This window comes from Rhinolophus sinicus, chromosome 16 (assembly GCF_057876585.1).
Source record: "Rhinolophus sinicus isolate RSI-liver-muscle chromosome 16, RSI-T2T, whole genome shotgun sequence".
Classification (NCBI taxonomy): Eukaryota; Metazoa; Chordata; class Mammalia; order Chiroptera; family Rhinolophidae; genus Rhinolophus; species Rhinolophus sinicus.
In genome coordinates this window covers 130157536-130175905 of record NC_142516.1, presented here as the reverse complement: position 1 = coordinate 130175905, position 18370 = coordinate 130157536, and the positions used below count along the sequence as shown (strand labels likewise).

The 18370-nt window shown below is 38.0% G+C and overlaps 1 protein-coding gene across 11 annotated transcripts in view; it reads right to left on the bottom strand.

Annotated features, from left to right (window-relative positions):
• UNC5D (unc-5 netrin receptor D) overlaps nucleotides 1–18370 on the bottom strand; it is a 505454-nt gene that overhangs the window by 61609 nt on the left and 425475 nt on the right. For 4 of the 11 annotated variants that reach the window (XM_019748157.3, XM_074329669.2, XM_019748160.3 and 1 more), the window contains 3 exons: nucleotides 15893–16078; nucleotides 4858–5235; nucleotides 63–147 (listed from right to left, as the gene is read on the bottom strand). In XM_019748157.3, coding sequence (XP_019603716.1) covers nucleotides 63–147; nucleotides 4858–5235; nucleotides 15893–16078 — 649 coding nt within the window. Of the gene's footprint in view, nucleotides 1–62; nucleotides 148–4857; nucleotides 5236–15892; nucleotides 16079–16837; nucleotides 16853–18370 lie in introns of all 11 variants that reach the window. The other 7 variants (XM_074329670.2, XM_074329671.2, XM_074329673.2 and 4 more) reach the window with 3 other exon arrangements.

Genomic DNA, 18370 nt, shown 5'->3' with positions numbered 1-18370 from the left:
TTTTCTGCAGAAGCTCCATTCCATATTTAAAACATAATTAATATGCTATCCTTCTCTCTCACCTGGGTTCACCTTGGTTGATGGACATATAAATCTCCCAAGAATTCTCCTCTGGGATGGCGCCATGTGGTATGAGTAAACTCACCCCTAAAATAGAAAAAGCCAAGAGGTTATTCGTAGATTTCCCAATTATCTTGAAGCACCTCAGTCGGCACCTTACAGATGCTCACAAAAGAGGGCCCTCTCACAGCAATTTGTAAAATCCCGATCCTTGGAAAGTTTATAAAGTCCAAGATAATAACCGGGAAATCATTATTTTACTAACAGTGATATAAAGAGGGACGTATTATTCAACTGTGTGTTCAAACAATTCTTTTTCTTTTTTTTTTTTAATTTAGAGTCTTCCTAGTATTTTTTCATTCTCTTAAAAAATTGGGTATCCTGGACTATCAAACATACCTGAGACTATAAGAGTTTATCAATACATCATTTAATCTGCTCCAAAATTTAAAAATGTGCTTCTCTATCTTGTTTCCATCTGTTAATTTCTGGAAGAGGTACCCATGGGACATTTTGGGTGAGCCATGGAACATTTTGCTAGAGCCTGGTATGAAACTCTTACAAATCGTGCATCTTGAAGTAAGTTTAGGGAGGAGATCAGGGGGAGTACTGCGTTTTGTCAAGAAAACTGGACAAAGAAAAAGCCCAGATCAGCTTAGGAAACTTAGGTTGTTACGTAGCCACTATTTGGCTCTATATTTGTAAACAGAAGCCAGAAAAGGTTAAGATGAAAGATGACTTGATCATATTTATGTCAACGTCAAATTGAAAAAGAACTCAGTTAGCCTTACTTCAGTAAAATCATGTAATGCAGGGAGGAAGGCGCGGGAGGGCAAATCACGCTGATTTGAAATGTCCCCTCTCCTTTTGAATGCTGTGAAGTAAATATTTCACTTTGGCCAACACAGAAGAGTCTAGAGAGGGCTGAAATTCTCTTTAATGTAGCTTCTTGTTTATGAAAAGAAATGAAATAGAGACACAGTAAGATCTTTACAGAATAAAATCTTAAGGCCTCCTCTTATTCTTTGAATAATGCAGTTCTCACCTTTCCTCCTTTCATTAGAGCTAATGTAATCTCACAGAGAGCTTTCAGATTGCTGCTGATAATTTAAATCTAGAGATGGCAGGCTTTCCTGGTATCCTTCTATGTGCCTGTTAGCTGCTATAGACTCAAGGGATGCAAGACTCATTGCAAAACAAGTTCTTTCTGATTCATATTTATGAGCATTATTCAGTAATATGCTAGTTATTATCAGTATCTTTCACTAGCACTAAGGATGAGGCACATTTAAATCTTGCTTACAGCTTTTCAACAAGGGTGTCCATTTATACTCTGGACCTTAATGCCAATAGTCGGAGAACTATAATTCCCATTATTAAGGGCCTCTGATCAGGCTCCTCCTTTCATTGCCCATCTTCCTTAAATGTAGTTGCCAAATGAAGTGGCCTTCATTAGTCTGTCCCTGCTGTTGAGAAGAAGTTGTGATACACAGGGTGTTCAGTTTGTGAGGATGTCAATCTCAATACACACCTTTAGCCATTGTGTATTCTCTCTCAGTTTGACAAAGTGCTTTCTCTCTGTTGTTTCTTTTATACTATGTAGGCCATTACGACAAGAGACATTAAGTTATTATTCTTTAGATATAGACACACAGGAGGCTATTATCAAGCAATAATGCCATCTTAGGCAATTAACCCAAAACAATAACTTTATATGCTCACATTTTTTCTTTGTTTCCTTTAGTGAGATATAATTCACATGCAATAAAATGCACCCGTTTTAAGTGTACACATTGATGAGTTTTGACAAATGTGTACTTTCATGTAACCATCACCACAATCAAGCTACGGAGCATTTCCACTGCCACAGAAAGTTCCCTCATGACTTTTAGAAGTCAGTTCTTTAATTGCAAGCTCAAATGACCACTTACTTGCTTTCTGACATGTTGATTAGTTTGCCTATTCTAAATTTTCAAAGAAGTGAAATTACAGAGTGTGTGAAAAAAAAAAAAAAGCAATAATGACTTAGTACATCAAAAACATGTAGCATAATGCCTGGCACAGAATAGATCCTCAAAAAACAAACCATGGCTATATGAACAGATTAAAAGGATTCAAACTTATGATTTAAAAAATAAAAAGTCCAGACTTTGAGAGACATGCTATTTCTGTAGATCATGAGGGCCTGACGGTCAACTCTCAGATCAAATCAGAATCAGTATGTGTGCAGACTTTTGGGAAAGGGCTGTTTGTACAGCAGATCACATCTCATTCTTTTCAAGTCAGCTTAATTCCCTATTTTTAGATTGAAACATTATTCATAATACTCCTAAATTCTACCTGAATCTACAGGATCATTGGAGCTTTACACTATTTCATCTTTCCTTCAAACAGAAACTGTATGATTATCCTTTGAAATTATTTCCCTCCTTTTAGCCAGACATGCAAATTGTATATGGAGACTGAAGCTAGTCAAACAGAGGCCAAGGTTGTTGTAGTGTTGGTGGCAAGTTACGTTTCACGAAGGATGAAAGCACTGTGGGAAACCTTTATACCAGTTGTCCCCTAAAGAAGTATCTATTTTTAATGTTGTTTCCCCAGTTACCTTTGATTAAAGAAAAATATACTCCTTCCCAAACTCCACCTGCTACCTTGACAGCCTTTTATTTGATATGATAACAGAACCACTGGTCTGAGTTTCTTATTTCCTATTTTGCATATAAATGATTTCTAGAGTGTGGGGACCATCCAACCTTTTTCAGAAATCATTGCCAGACACCAGACAACAATTTGGGATGGATGGCATTAGGACAATTTAATTGCTGTGCCTTGCTTTTTTACACTTTAGCTCCCTAGGGCATATTTTGCATTTATGTTCTGCAAATAACAGAGCATATGTTTCAGTTCCCCACACTTACTTTTCCTCAAACCCATTCCCAGTGAACAGCTTCAATCTCATGTGGGGCTTCTTGTTAGCAACTTTAAAAATGCCTCTTCAGGGAGGAAGTGTTTGGGAATCATAGACAATGCTCTCAGAACTTTTCATTTTCAACACAAGTGCTTCTCAAGTCAGAAGAGAAGAAAAAGAACAATCTGTGTCATCATGATTGTGTCTCACTTTCTTTGATGAACATTAAACAAACATGGCCAGTGAATGGGTTGAGCTTCACACTCCCTCCACATGTAAGTGAAGACATACACACACATACAAATACACACTAACGAATGAGGATGGGGAGAGGGAGGAAGAGTGTGGTCCAATTTGTTCAACCAACAACTACTGAGAGCCTGTTATTTGAGAGACATGCCAAGCACTGGGTTAGAATGTGGAGATAAGATAAATGCACAATAACTCAAAGTGCAGCTTCTAAATATGATTCTGATGAGTATGTCCTATTGTCTTTGAAAGGAGAGGGTTTGCATCTTTTAGTTTTCTTTTTTCCAGAACTCACACTTGCAGTTCATAGATTCTGACAAGAGGAGTACATGGTAAGCATTCCACATTGATCTACCTGCCAATATCACCTGGGAGGATTACATCACACATTGACACTCAGACAGAGCTAGCGTACATATTTAAACAAAGATCCTTACCATATGCTAAAACACCAACCAAGGAACATTTAGAGAACTGGAAGTTTAGAAAACAAAATCATGATTACAGCTGCATTGGAGGGCTATTTGCCTGAAATGAAGTTTTGAAGGAAGCAACTGATATAGGGGAGCAAGACGACACTCATCAACTTGAAACAAACTGCACTCTCAAGTCACTAAGCCAACGGAGGATCAGTTAGCTGGAATGGTAGCATCAGACTAGTTCTAGTACAGATTTTATTTTGCAAGATAAAATGTTCTGCTTGGAGAGGTTGGTTAGCTCTACTCAGGAGGAAAGTCTGATGAGGCCCTCAGGCTCCTACTCAACACTGACCTGGAGCTGAGTGATACTTGCAGATCCGGGGCAATACTTGCAGATCTTTCCTCTCAGTAGCCAGTAAGGATGAGTCAGAGCCCTATTAACCATTCTTGATGCTTAGAAATCAGAGGAGAGAGTGCCCTCTTCTACCATTCAGTTAGTTCTTAGATGGCAACGCTGAAGTCTAATCCATAGACACAATGTCTTTTTAAAAGTGATCTGGGCTGTACACCTTAAGTATTCTTGTCAAAACATTAAGAAAGTTTTTCTTCCAACAAAAAGGAAACAAAAAAATATTCAGAACGGATTGTACTTATGATATCGCCTTGGACCTGAAGTTTTAATTCAAAAAAGCAACTCCATAATGATCTCTCATCATTGCTCATCATAAAGTAACATTACAGCAAGGTCTCTGGACACTGCCAGCGTTTTTTTTTGGTCGGTTACTGAGGAAGTTCAGTGCTGAGTATCAGTTCATTAAATGACATACTAGTCCGTAAACCACGCTTGGCTACAAACGTAGTATGTGTTGGTCATGTCAGAGAACATTGTCAGTGCTTCCTAATTGTGTTCTAGGAAATATATATCAAAGGGGCTTAAACTCTAGGGACCACTCAAATCTTTTGGGCAAATATGGCTGTCAACTATAATAGGGCATCAAATGAACTGTTCCGTCCATGCTGAGATGAAGACTGCAAAATCCAATCTCAGCGCTGGTTCTGGTTTGCTGTATAAATCAAATAGACTGATGGAGCCATGGTGTTCGTAGCTCTGACAAAGGGATGGTAAACATTTAAAAGTGAATCTGGTGGGACGTAACTGTGTAAATAAAAAAATGTTTAAATAAATGCTAGAGAAGACACAAACGCACACTTACCACCCACCTGTATTTGGCATCACTAAGCGTCCTCCTAAATGGCCAAAGACCCCAGTTGTCCTCAGCTCTGTCCTTGTGGGGAGCGATGACAGGTTCTGGATGTAGGGTGTTTTATTTCTGGGATGCATTGTACTGAAGTTGCGGTTGTTTCCATGGGGAAAAGTCCCAGAATGGTTTTTGCCATGGTACTCGGCTCTCTCGGACACTCCCAGGGAAACCATGAATGAGCTCTGAACTTTGACTTTGATGTCTGACAAAGGGTTAAAGAGTGAGGACTCTGTCATGAGTTCCTTGTCCAGAGGATCCTGGAGACAGATGGGCCCACTGTATGTTCGACTCACTGTCAAGTCTGGTTGCATGGCGGAATTCAGGAGCAGGGAGTTACCTGGTAAAAGAAAATTGATCTGTCACTCAGAAACTAAAAAGCATCACAGTTACCCCTTTACATCTGCTACTACTAACTACACAGCAACCAGTGTGCTGGCTTTCTGCTCCAATCAGAGCTAGCCATTCAGGGCCAGCCTGACTGTCCAAAGTGGCTGTTAGCCTGGTCATTTAGTGACCAGTGCCTTGGTATCCTGGAATCTGGCTTTCCCAGGTGATTCTCTGAATGCCACTGACCAAAATCTTTCACTTCTAGAGTTTCTTACATGCTTTCTTTTCAAAACAAGGATTTCTGGCACTCCATCCGGCAACTAGCTCAGGTATTTTTGTTTATGTGATTTTAACTGGCAAAGAGAAGCTTGAAAAAAAAAGGGAAGATGTTTTATAATTCAGTTCAGAGCAAAAATAACATCTGTTCATTTTAAAGGGCAAGAGATGACACAGCATGGTGACTAGGTAGTTCTGTTTATAACCGAAGCTGTGTCGGTGAAAGCACATCTCACGTGGAATTCTGGGCAGTTTCTGGCACTGGGGGAAGGAATGATGTGTCCTTTGAGCAAAAGGTCAGGAGACCTCATGAATCACTCCATGTCTGAGTAGCCAATTTGCTCTAATAACGCATCTGTCACTCTGAGAGGGAAAGGAGGCACCACACGGGGACAAGGACAGACTCAGATTCTATGTGGGGAGGAGCTTAGAATGGCTTCTTTTCTGTCAAAACAAATGGAATAAAAAAAAAACAATCTTTAAAAACACACAAGAAATTGGACTTTTTTCAGCTGTTGGAGCTTACCAGTTTTTCCTAAGCCAAATAGTACAACGAAATGCTGTGATATTTTCTTGTGATGAAGTAATCTCATTTATTAGTAAATAACAAAATAACCCTCAGTCCCAAACCTCCCACCCATATCAGTCCGTCAATGTGACATCTCAAATTGAAACCCAAACCATATTAAACAATATTCCTTTGGGGCCTGACAAAATTGTTTAAAGTATGATATTTTTGAAAATATTGCAATTCTAGGCCATATTGTATTAGTCTCTATTGTTTTATCATTTTCATAATTTGTAGCAAAGCCAGCAGGAAATCTGTAATCATGACACTTCCCACCTCTTGTTCTGATGCTCCAAGAATTCCGGCATCATAGAAGAAGAGGTTCAAAATGAGGTGAAATAACCTTGTACACCTAAAGCCTCCCTGGCGATATTTGTTCATGCTGAGGCTCTTGTGCCAAGACACAGGCACAGTTAATGAGCTGTGCTTTTTAACAGAACAGCATCGAATTCTACAGACACCACCTTTGCTCTTGTTATGGTTTTCCCAGGCAAGACACAGGCCTTAAGAGCCATCTCACATCTGAAAAGAGTTGGGAGCAGCCATTTCCACTGAGACCTGAAAAATCGTATCCCTGAGTCCCATGGTTATTTCATCATAAGCCTTCACCTTCTGAAGTTTAATTTCTGGCTACTCTTAAAAGACCACCCTAACTTATATGAAACCAAGAAGCAAAAACATTTCCTAGAGTTAGACTTAAGCCTAACTTAATCACTTAAATGGAAAATGCAATTATAATGGTAGGTATGAATGACAGAATTCACAGTTGATAAAAGTTGCCTGTCAACTTGATTCAAATCTGGTCAGGGACAATCATCCAATCACCCCAAGTTTCTCTTTGGAAATCCCTGGTCTACTGTTAAGTGCGGTATTCTGTTTATAAGTCTCGCTGTTCACCTTCCTGGGCTCTGGCTGTACTTGCTCAAGAAGGGATATCTCTAAGATAATGGAGGTGAGAACCACATGAGCATCAATGTGAGGTGTTAGCAGAATAAATACAGGGTAGAGTGGAGTTTTTATAAAGGATTTTTGCTTAGATCACTAGTTTTGAGAGATTCCTGGTCAAAAGAAAATTAAAATGATAATGTAAGTGTGGAAAGCCTACATAGTCTTTCAGAGATTTATTATACATATAAGCTCTGAGAAGCCACACACAGTAAGGAAATGTGTTTAAGCTTATGCAAGTCGGCATTCCTTAAATGAACCACCCCTTTCTTGCCTGTTTCCTGGTGCTTTATGGAACACACTAGTATCCTGTGCCAGGATAAGAGGAAACAACCAGCTTGTAGAACAATATTTACTACATTTATTGAGCACCTTCCATACACAAAAGACTTATAACTCATGTTATTCCAGGTAACTTCATCCTCACCAGCACCCTTTGAGGTCGATGTTAGTATCTACATTTTATAGCTATAAATTGAGACTCAGAAAATAATTGATTACCCAGGCAATATAGCAATTTTGCACTCATCTACATTACCTCAAAGCCTCTGAACTTGTACATAAAACTCTTGCACCTTTCCTCTGTTTTCAAGTGCTATGGTCTAAGACAGTGATATCTTATTATTTGATGGAAATAAATTTCTAGTTTCTTTACATTTTTTTTTCAATTACAGTTGACATACAATATTATATTAGTTTCAGGTGTATAACATAGTGATTAGACACTTATATAACTTATGAAGTGATCACCCCAATAAGTCTAGTACCCATCCGACACCATACATACTGTGTTTCCCCGAAAATAAGACCTAGCCAATCATCTCTAATGCATCTTTTGGAGCAAAAATTAATATAAGACTGGGTCTTATAGTAAAATAAGACTGGGTTTCATATTATATAGTAAAATAAGAGCCAGTTTTATATAATATAAGCATTAATATAGTAAGACCGTGTCTTATATAAGACACGGTCTTACTATATTAATTTTTGCTCCAAAAGATGCATTAGAGCTGATTGTCCGGCTAGGTCTTGTTTTTGGGGAAACACAATAGTTATTGTACTATTATTGATTATATTCCCTAAACTGTACTTTGCATCTCTGTAACTATTTTTATAACTGACAATTTTTGTACATATTAATGCCTTCCCCTTTGTCACCGTTTCCCCAACCCCCCTCCCATCTGGCAATCATTAATTTGTTCTCTGTATATATCAGTTTGTTTGTTCTTTTATTTTGTCTTATAGATTCCATATATAAGTGAAATCATATGGTATTTGCTTTTTTCTATCTGACTTATTTCACTTAGCATAATAACTTCGAGGTCCATCTATGTTGTCACAAATGGCAATATTTTATTATTTTTATGGCTGAGTAATATCCTACTTTATCTTTACCCATTCGTCTACTGATGGACACCTAGGTTGCCTCCACATCTTGGCTACTGTAAATAATGCTACAATGAACAGAGGGGTGCACATTTCTTTTCCAATTAGTGTTTTGTGTTTCTATGGGAAAATACCCAAAAAGTATAATTTCTGGGTCAGATGGTAGTTCTATTTTAATTTTTTAAAGGAATCTCCATACTGTTTTCTATACTGGCTACACCAATTTGCGATCCCACCAACAGTGCACGATGGTTCCCTTTTCTCTACATCATCACCAATATGTGTTGTTTGTTGATTTCTTGATAATAGCCATTCTGACAGGTGATGATATCTCGTTGTGGTTTTAATTTGCATTTCCCAGATGATTTATGATGGTGAGCATCTTTTCATATGTCTATTGGCCATCTGTATGTCCTCTTTTGAGAAAAGCCTGTTCAGGTCCTCTGCCCATTTTTTGATTGGATTGTTTATTTTTCTGTTGTTAAGTTGTATGAGTTCCTTATATATTTTGGATGTTAATCACTCATCAGATTTATCATTGGTGAAATCTTCTCCCATTCAGTAGGTTGTCTTTTGGTTTCCTTTGCTATGCAAAAACTCTTTAACTCGATATAGTCATATTTGTTTATTTACTTATTTTTTCTTTTGTTTCCCTTGCCTGAGGAGACATACCCCCAAAAATATTACTGAGAGCAATGTTAAAGACTTTACTGCCTATGTTTTCTACTAGGAGTTTAATGGGTTTTGGTCTTACATTTAAATCTTTAATCCATTTTGAGTTTCTTCTTGTATATGTTGTAGGAAGGCAGTCTACTTTCATTATTTTTCATGTATCTGTTCAGTTTTCCCAATACCATTTATTGAATAGACTGTCTTTACCCCACTGTATATTCTTGCCTCCATTGTCATTTAGATTAAATGACCATATAGATGTGATTTATTTCTGGGCTCTGTAGTCATTTTTGTATAGTTTGATATCAGGTAGCATGATACTTCCAACGTTCTTCTTTCTCAAGATTGCTGTGGCCATTTGGGGTCTCTTGGGGTTCCATGTAAATTTTAGGATTATTTGTTCTAGTTCTATGAAAAACGCCATTGGGTATTTTGAGTTGAAATTGCATTGAATGTGTAGATTGTTTTGGGTAGTATGAACATTTTAACAATGTCCATGAGCATGGTATGTCATATCCTCCATTTATTTGCATCGTCTTCAATGTCTTACAGTTTCCAAGTACAGGTCTTTTACCTCCTTGGTTAAATTCATTCCTAAGTATTTTATTCTTTTTGATGTAATTACAAATGGGATTGTTTTCTTAATTTCTCTTTCTCATAGTTTGTTATTGATGTATAAAAATGCAACCAATTTCTGAATATTAATTTTGTGCTCTGCTATTTTACTGAATTCCTTTATTCTAATAATGTTTTGTTGGATTCCTTAGTGTTCTCTATAGATAGAGAACTGCAAATAATGAGTTTTACTTCTTTTCCAATTTGGACGCCTTTCATTTATTTTTCTTGTTTGAATTCTGTTACTAGGACTTCCAATTTTATGTTGAATGAAAGAGGTGAAAATGAATATCCTTGTCTTATTCTTGATCTTACAGAAAAAAAACTCAGTTTTTCACCACTTAGCATGATGTTAGCTGTTTTTTTTATCATATATGGACTTTGTCATGTTGAGTTATGTCCCCTCTATCCCCACTTTGCTGACTTTTGATCATAAATGAATGTTGGATTTTGTGAAATCCTTTTTCTGCATCTATTGATACAATCATGAGTTTTATCCTTCATTTTGTTTATGTGGTGTATCACATTAATTGGTGGATGCTTAACACCAATATTGTATCCTAGGAAAAAAAAATCTCACTTGATCATGATATATGATCTTTTTAATGTATTGCTGAATTCAGTTTGTTAATACTTGTTGAGGGTTTTTGCATCTATGTTCATCAGGGATATTGACTTATAGTTTCTTTTTTTATAGTGTCTTTGTCTAATTTTGGTATTAGGGTAATGCTGGTCTTGTAAAATGAGTTTGGGAGCCTTCCCTCCTTTTAGAATTTTAGGAGTGTTTTGAGAAGAATAGATATAAATTCTTTGTTTGGTAAAATTCAGCTGTGAAGACATCTGGTTCTAGGATTTTGTTTGTTGGGTTTTTTTTGATTACTGATTCATTTTCATTAGTAGTTATCGGTCTGTTCAGATTTTTTGTTTCTTCCTGATTCAGCCTTGGAAGATTGGATATTTCTAGGAATTTATCCATTATTTCCAGGTTATACAATTTGTTGGCATATGATTGTTTACATTTCCTTATAATCATGTGTATTTCTGTGGTATCAGTTGTCCATTCTCCTTTTTCATTTCTCATTATATTTATTTGGGCCCTCTCTTTTTCTTGATGTGTCTGGCTAAAGGTTTATCAGTTTTGTTTATCTTTTCAAGGAACCAGCTCTTGGTTTCATTGATCTTTCCTACTGTTTATTTTAGATTTTATTTTATTTATCTCCATGACATTTATTATTTCCTTCCCTCTATTTGCTTTGGGCTTTGTTCTTTTTCTAGTTCATTTACGTATTCATTCAGATTGTTCATTTGAGATTTTTCTTGTTTCTTGAGGTAGGCCTGCATTGTTATAAATTTCTCTGTTAGAACTGCTTTGGCTGTGTCCCACAGATTTGGGGACATTTTGTTTTCATTTTCATTTGTCTGTAGGTATCTTTTGATTTCTTCCTTGATCTCATTGCTAACCAATTTATTGTTTAGTAGCACATCCGTTAGCCTCCACGTGTTGGTGTGTATTTTCTGTTTTCTTCTATAATTGAGCTCCTGTTTCATAGTACTGCGATCAGATAAGGTGCTTGCTATGATTTCAGTCTTTTCAAATTTATTGAGACTTGTTTTTTGGCCGAAAATGTGGTCGATCCTGGAAAATGTTCCATTTGCACTTGATAAAAATCTATATTCTGTTGCTTTGGGTGAAATGTCGCCCAAACATCAATTAAGTCCATCTGGTCTAATGTGTCATTTAACGTTTCCATTTCCTTGTTGACTTTTTGTCTGGATAATTTTTCTAATGATGCTCCTATAGTGGATTCATAGGTTTTACGAGAGTTATGTACTCTTGTTGGATTGATCCCTTTGTCATTATGAAATGTCTTTCTTTTTCTCTGTTACAGCCCTTGTTTTACAGTCTACTTTGTATGTTTCACTACCTCAGGGTTTTCTTTTTTTTCTTTTCGGTTTGTTTTTCACTTCCATTTAATATTTTTGTCCATTCCTTACTCTCAGTCTGTGTGAGTCTTTCAATCTGAAGTAGGTCTCTTGTAGACAGCATATATACAGATCTTTTTCTTTTTTTTTAATCCACTCAGCTTCCCTATGTATATGGATGGAGCATTTAGTGCATTTACATTTAAAGTAATTATTGATAGATATGTAGTTACTGTCACTTTATTGTTTTCTGATTATTTTTGGAGTTCTCTGTTCTTTATTCTCTTGCTTTCTTCTCTTGTAGGTTGATAATTTTCTATGTTATGTTTGAATTCCTTTTTATTTAATTTTGTGTATATCTCTTATAGATTTTTTGGTTAATATATTCTGTATATATACCAAGCTATATTTATAGCAGTCTATTTTAAGTCTATGGTCACTTAAGTTCAAACATTCTAAAATCACTACAATTTTCACCCTCCCCCTCCGTGTTTGTTTGTATCATTATTTCTTACTTCTCTTGTGTGCGTGTGTTTCTGTATAGCCCTTAATTTATTGTTGTAATATACATGATCTATTACTTGTGTCTTTTAACCCTAATAGTACCATTATAGTTTGTTGATTGACTGCTTTAAGTATTTGCCTTTGTGAGTGAGAATTTCTTTCTGTCCTATCATTTCTTATTCATAGTTTTGATCTCTCCTTAAAGAAATCCCTGTAACATCTCTTGTAATACTGGTTTGGTGGTGATGAACTCCTTTAATTTTTTATTTACTGGGAAACTCATTATCTCTCTTTTTGATGCTAGATGATAACCTTGCTTGGTAGAGGCATCTTGGTTATAGGGCTCTGCTTTTCATCACTTTGCATATTTGATGTCAATCTCTTCTGGATTGCAGAACTTCTGTTGCGAAATCAGCTGACAATCTTATAGGAGCTTCCTTGTAAGTAACTAACTGGTTTTCTCTGCGTGCTTTTAAGATGCTGTCTTTGTCTTTAACCTTTGGCATTTTAATTATGATGTCTTGGTGTGGGCCTCTTTGGATCATCTTGTTTGGAACTTTCTGTGCATCCTGGACGTGTATATCTATTTACTTCAACAAGTTAGAGAAATTTTCTGTCATTATTTCTTCAAATAGGTTTTCAATCCCTTGCTCTCTTTCTCCTCCTTCTGGTACCCCTATGATGCAAATATTGGTATATGTGATGTTGTCCCAGAGGTCCCTTAAAGTATCCTCAGTTTTAAAATTCTTTTTTATTTTTGCTGTTCCAATTGAGTGTTTTCAACTACCTTGTCTTCCAAATTGCTGATTTGACTCTCTTGCTTAATCTAGTCTGTTTTTGCTTCCCTCTAAAGTGTTCTTCACCTGAGTTATTGTATTCTTCATTTCTGACTTAAAAAAATATGTGTGTGTGTGTGTATATATATATATATATATATTATATATATATGGTATTAATATATATATTTCTTTTATATATGTGTGTGTGTGTGTGTGTGTGTGTGTGTGTGTGTATATATATATATATATATATATATATTTTTTTTTTTTTTTTTTTTTTTTTTTTTAAATATGTTTTGCTCTTTGTTGAGGTCCTCACTGAGTTCATGTATTCTACCCCTAAGGTCATTGAACATCCTCATAACCAGTGTTCTGACCTCTGTATCTGGTAGATTGCTTGTCTCTATTTCATTTTTTTCTTTTTCTGGAGTTGATTCTGTTCTTTCATTTGGGACATGTTTCTTTGACTTCTAATTTTGGCTGATTTCCTGTGCTTGTTTCTGTGTATTAGGTAGTTCTGTTAGGTCTTCCAGTGTTGGCAGGGTGGCCTTCTGTAGTAGATGTACTGTTGGGCCCATTGGCATAGTCTCCTTGGTCACCTGAGACCGATACTGCAGGGGTATCCCTTAATGTGGGTTGTGAGTGCCCTACTTTTGTAGTTGAGCCTTGATTGTTACTGGCACATCAGTGGGTTAATTGGCACATCAGTGGGTTAACTGACCTAGCAGATTACTCAATGTGAGGAATGGCCATGACTACAGTGGACAAGTTGTTGTGCAAGGGTTGACCCCATGTTGTGGGATCAACTCAGTTTGGTTCTGCTGCATGCTGAGTCTGCCTTTTGGGTGTGTTTGTTGTTCAGCTGATTGGGTGGTGATCTGGTGTGGTCTGAAGCTCACCATTGGATTTGGGGCCTCTTGGGAGGGGCTCTGATGCAAACCAAGGTCAACTGCTGCCTATATCCAGCCTGGGTCTACCTGGTAGGAGGTACAAAGTGATCTATGGTTAGTTGCTGCCTATGCTATGTTTTGAGGCACCTGGGACAGTGTAGGCTATGAACTGAAGCCAGCTTCCACTAGTACTGGGCTTGGGACTGCTTATCAAGATGTATTGGGCATGTTTAGGCCAGTTGCTGCTTGTTTGGCATTTGTGGACCTTTAAGAGATTTTAGGAAAGTCTGCAGCTGAGCCAAGGCAAGCTGCTTATGTGGAAAAGCTGCTAGAAGTGGCTTGGGCTCGGCAAGTGAGCTGGCTGGGGTGGAACCTCAAAAAGTCACCAGGGCGGGCCAATGGTGTTAGCCACATTAATAGAGAGCTCAGATTTAGCTGTTGCCTGTGCTTGTTGGCTGGGTGGGTGAGGGCTCACCAGAGGAACAATGGCATCTGCCAGCACTTCTGTCCCCTGAAAGAGGTACCCTTATCCCTGTCCCTCTAGACCTTGCTTGTCTTGAAGTTAGTGAATTCACCTCCTACCTGTATGTTCCGGGTGCTTTTTGAGCTGCTGTCCCTGCACTGGAGCTCAGAGTGAGTGAGTTTGTGAATGAGTGAATCTGTGCATGGTCCCTTTGGGAAATGCAACCCCTAGGTCTCCAGCAGTCCTCTGTCTCAGCCACAATCCTGCTGGTTTTCACAGCCAGATGTTATGGGACTTCTCCTCCCAACAGTGGAGCTCTGGGCTGGGGAGCTGGGTGTGGGGCTGGGATTCCTCGCTTCTCGGGGATATTCATAGCCAAAATATCCCTCCCATTTCTTAACCATAGGTGTGGGAACTGCCTATTCTTTATCTCTGCCCCACCTACCAGTCTCCATATGGTTTCTTCCTTATGTCCACACTTACAGGACTTCTGTTCAGCTAGTCTGCGGGTGGTTCTCAGTGATGGTTGAGGGTTGTTCTGTACTTTTGTTCTAATTTTGATGTCGTTGGAAGAAGCGAGCACAGTGATTACCTCCTCTGTCATCTTGACTGGAGTTCTCTATTTCTAGTTTCTTATGTAGTATAAAGATCAGTTGTTCATAAATTTATTTCTAATTAAATCATATAAACTAAACCTTATATTAAGCCAAGCAGATTCAGATTCAGACCTAAAACTTTGGTGCTCAGAAGTGAGTGGCAAGTGGTAAAGCATTTTTTCTCTCCTGGCCATTTCCCAATTTCTAGCATGCTTAGGTTTCCACTTCAGAACTTGGTCTCTACTCAGTCACTGCCTAGATGTTAAAACTTCTTCTAGTCCTGTGGTACAAGCATTATTGACACACAATAAGCAGAAATAAAGGTGAAAATGAGGGTCAAAGTAAAAATCTTCATTCACTGAAGGAAGTTTCATTTTTTTCCTAAGATAAAAGCTGTGTATGTCTTATCCCTATCTTGCAATCAGAAATAAATTTGGTTCATGTAAGATAATTAAATGAATCTTTTAAAAATGAGTATTGCTATAGTTTGATATGATAGATTTACCTTCCCCCACAACAAAAGCTTGCCTGACTTGGCAACAGCTGAAAATTATTTACGCTGGGAATTTCATTTTTTCCCTGGCTAACTGACCCATCATATATCCTCTAAAGTCCTTTTACTTATTTAAAACAGAAGTACAAAAATAACTCCGCTTAGTAAACAGTGTCATAAATATGCGTGGGAGGTTATGGTATGGTAGTAGTTGTCCTCAGCCTTTAATAATCATTATTTTAGTTAACTAAAGTAAATATACATCCTCAAAGCAGCTTGTTAAAATAGAAATGTGGATATCTGGGATTAATATAAAAAATAGAAATGCCTTGCTTAAAATGTTGCTAATGGTAAATTGAGAGCCATTTGTCCTCACAGTAGCCAAGCACATAGGCAGATTACTCTATTGAGCCAGGTTTCCTAAGTGTGAAGATAATTTGGTAGTGGCTCCCAGTGCCAAGAGCTATGTTCACACAGAGCCAAAGAGTATGGGGGTCCTGTGTGAGTGTAGTCTGTGGTCCTGAAGACGAGGTGTTAGGGGGACCTACGCCGCTGACCTTGACGGACTGTTTTGAAGTTGAAGGTCTGGAAGCCACCTGTCAATGCAGAAGAGTCAATGACGTCCACGCCATAGTCACTCTGGCTCCGTCTATAAAGGGTGATGCCAATGACCAGGACGGCAACGGCCACGACTGCAGCGCCCAAACCCGAGTACAAAGCAATGTCGCTGGCATTCTCAATGCCTGAAAGACACAAGAGAAATCCTAAATGGCCAACATGGGCACGGAGACAAAAAGCCACCCCAGGATACAAAATGAAATGCTATTGGGAGTTTGGAGCTAATGCTCAGAGAAAATGACATATGCAGCTAGCCACAAGTTAAACTCTTTAACACAATAAGCAGATTATAAAATACCTTGTATAAATCAAAAGGATGCTAGTCAAATATCTTAACTGCATTAAGGTAGCTTACCATGTAATAGAATCTTGAAGAACATCAATTTTGCAAGTAACATAATATTTTTCAAGTAAAAACAGGCAACTTCTTAATTTACTTGTTTTAGAAAGTCAAATTTACCTGACAAGTGTTTTTTATATTTTATATTTATTCGAGAAAAGATATGAGACCCACATACAATGACAAATATGGGTGAACGGCTCTGCTTTTATATGACCTGAGGCACATGCATTCACAGAGAACGGTCTAGGGTGAGAAGATAACACATGGTCTATGAGTCAAGAGAGAGAAGACCAGCGCTCACAATTATGACTTTTAGCTTTGGCACACATCATTCAGTTTAAGAGAACATTGACAACATTGCTTTAGGGAATATACAATCATTATGAGACACTTTCTGTTGTGAGCTATGAAAAAGTCTTGGTCCTAGGTACTCTTATGTCCATGGTAAATGTTTTCTAGCACCAATGAAATGCTAGAGTCTAATACTTTTTGGTGGAAGAGGACTGGTCTCTAAGAGGGCACATGCTGTTTTCTCCCATACCTCTCCTACTCCATCCTATTGAATGCATGGGCAAAGCAAAAATAAAAGCGTTAGTTTGAATTTAAAATGTGCGTGTCTCCCCATCCCCCAAGATAAGTTGTAGCCATTTTCCAACTCTTTTGCTGGATGCACATTGGGTGTGGTTCATTCCTGAAAAGATTCATAATGAGATTTATTCAGAATGAGACTTATTCAATACTATATAATCCTAAAAGAAGTATAACCTTGGAAAGTGTGTGGAAATGGAAGGTGGCAAATGCTAACTACATAATTAATTTCCCTACAGATTATGTGGTCAGTACACTTAATAGGTCCAAAAGTAATTACTGTGTCACCCTGTGTTGGGCTTAGAGGATAAAATAAACCCATTGTATATTTACCTTGTAATTGCATGGCACTTACTATGCATTCACTGTACCCTAATATGGTACTTATGGTACTTATGCTATCAAATGAGTAATACTAACCACACAAGTGAATTTATTTTCAACAAAGTTAGTGTACTGTAAAATAAGATGTTACCAAATGAAAATGTGAACAAGGAAATCAAGCAAAACCAGTTCAGCAATAAGGCATTAAACATACAAAAATAATTCGCAAGGGACAGCATAATCGTCAGGTTCTAAAAGGTCATAGGATTATCAGACACTTTTAATAATCGCAACAGCCTAGGAGGTGTTGAGAAACAGGGTATTGTTTAAACTTTGGTTCCAATTTGTGATGGCCCAAATGGAGGAGGGGTAGAGACAGAGGTGTCTGTGACCGTCTTTTCTGACCATCCAGAAACACGGGCACGATGGTTGACGCCAACTTCAAATGTCTGCCTATGTCACAAAGAGAAGGGTAGCTATCGTCCTACTTAGGCTATCACCCTCCCTGTACTCAAATTCCTTGGAGGGAATAATTAATTATGCTCAGAGGAGAGAGGACACAAAGCCTGACAGAAAGTGCCAGCCAGGGTACCAGGAACAGCGAAAGAACTTTGGATTGAAACCAATTAGTCTTTTCTTCCCCTTCCCTCCAGTTCCTTGGGCACTGATGACTGATGGCACTATCCTCTTAAAAGGTGTATCTGGGGAGAACACACCTGCTCAGCAACTGAGCACATACAGAGAAACAGGCTGGCAGTATACTGACTACAGCTGCTCTGTTGCTGAGTTGGCAAAGTGCAGACAAAGACATTGTTAGCTTCCTAGGTAGTACAATAGGAAGGGTCAGCAGCCAGGAGGATGACCAGGGCAAAGTACTTCCACTGAAAATGAACATCACTGAACATGAACATCCTGAGATAAAACTGAGCAGCAGGAACAAACTGTCTTTGCTTCTCTGAATTCTCATCTTTGTTTTCACCCCCTTCTTACCCAGGTAACCAGGTACCCAGAATTCTCCTCCTTCCTCCAGATATAAGTCCTATTTTTAGGAATGGACTATTTCCCCTCCCCCGCTTCTTCTGCCCCCTTTCCCCGACTCCGGTTCAAGCCGTTGTTTCTCAGTCTAGTTGTATAGGACACAGCTCCCTGGCCCATGCTGGCA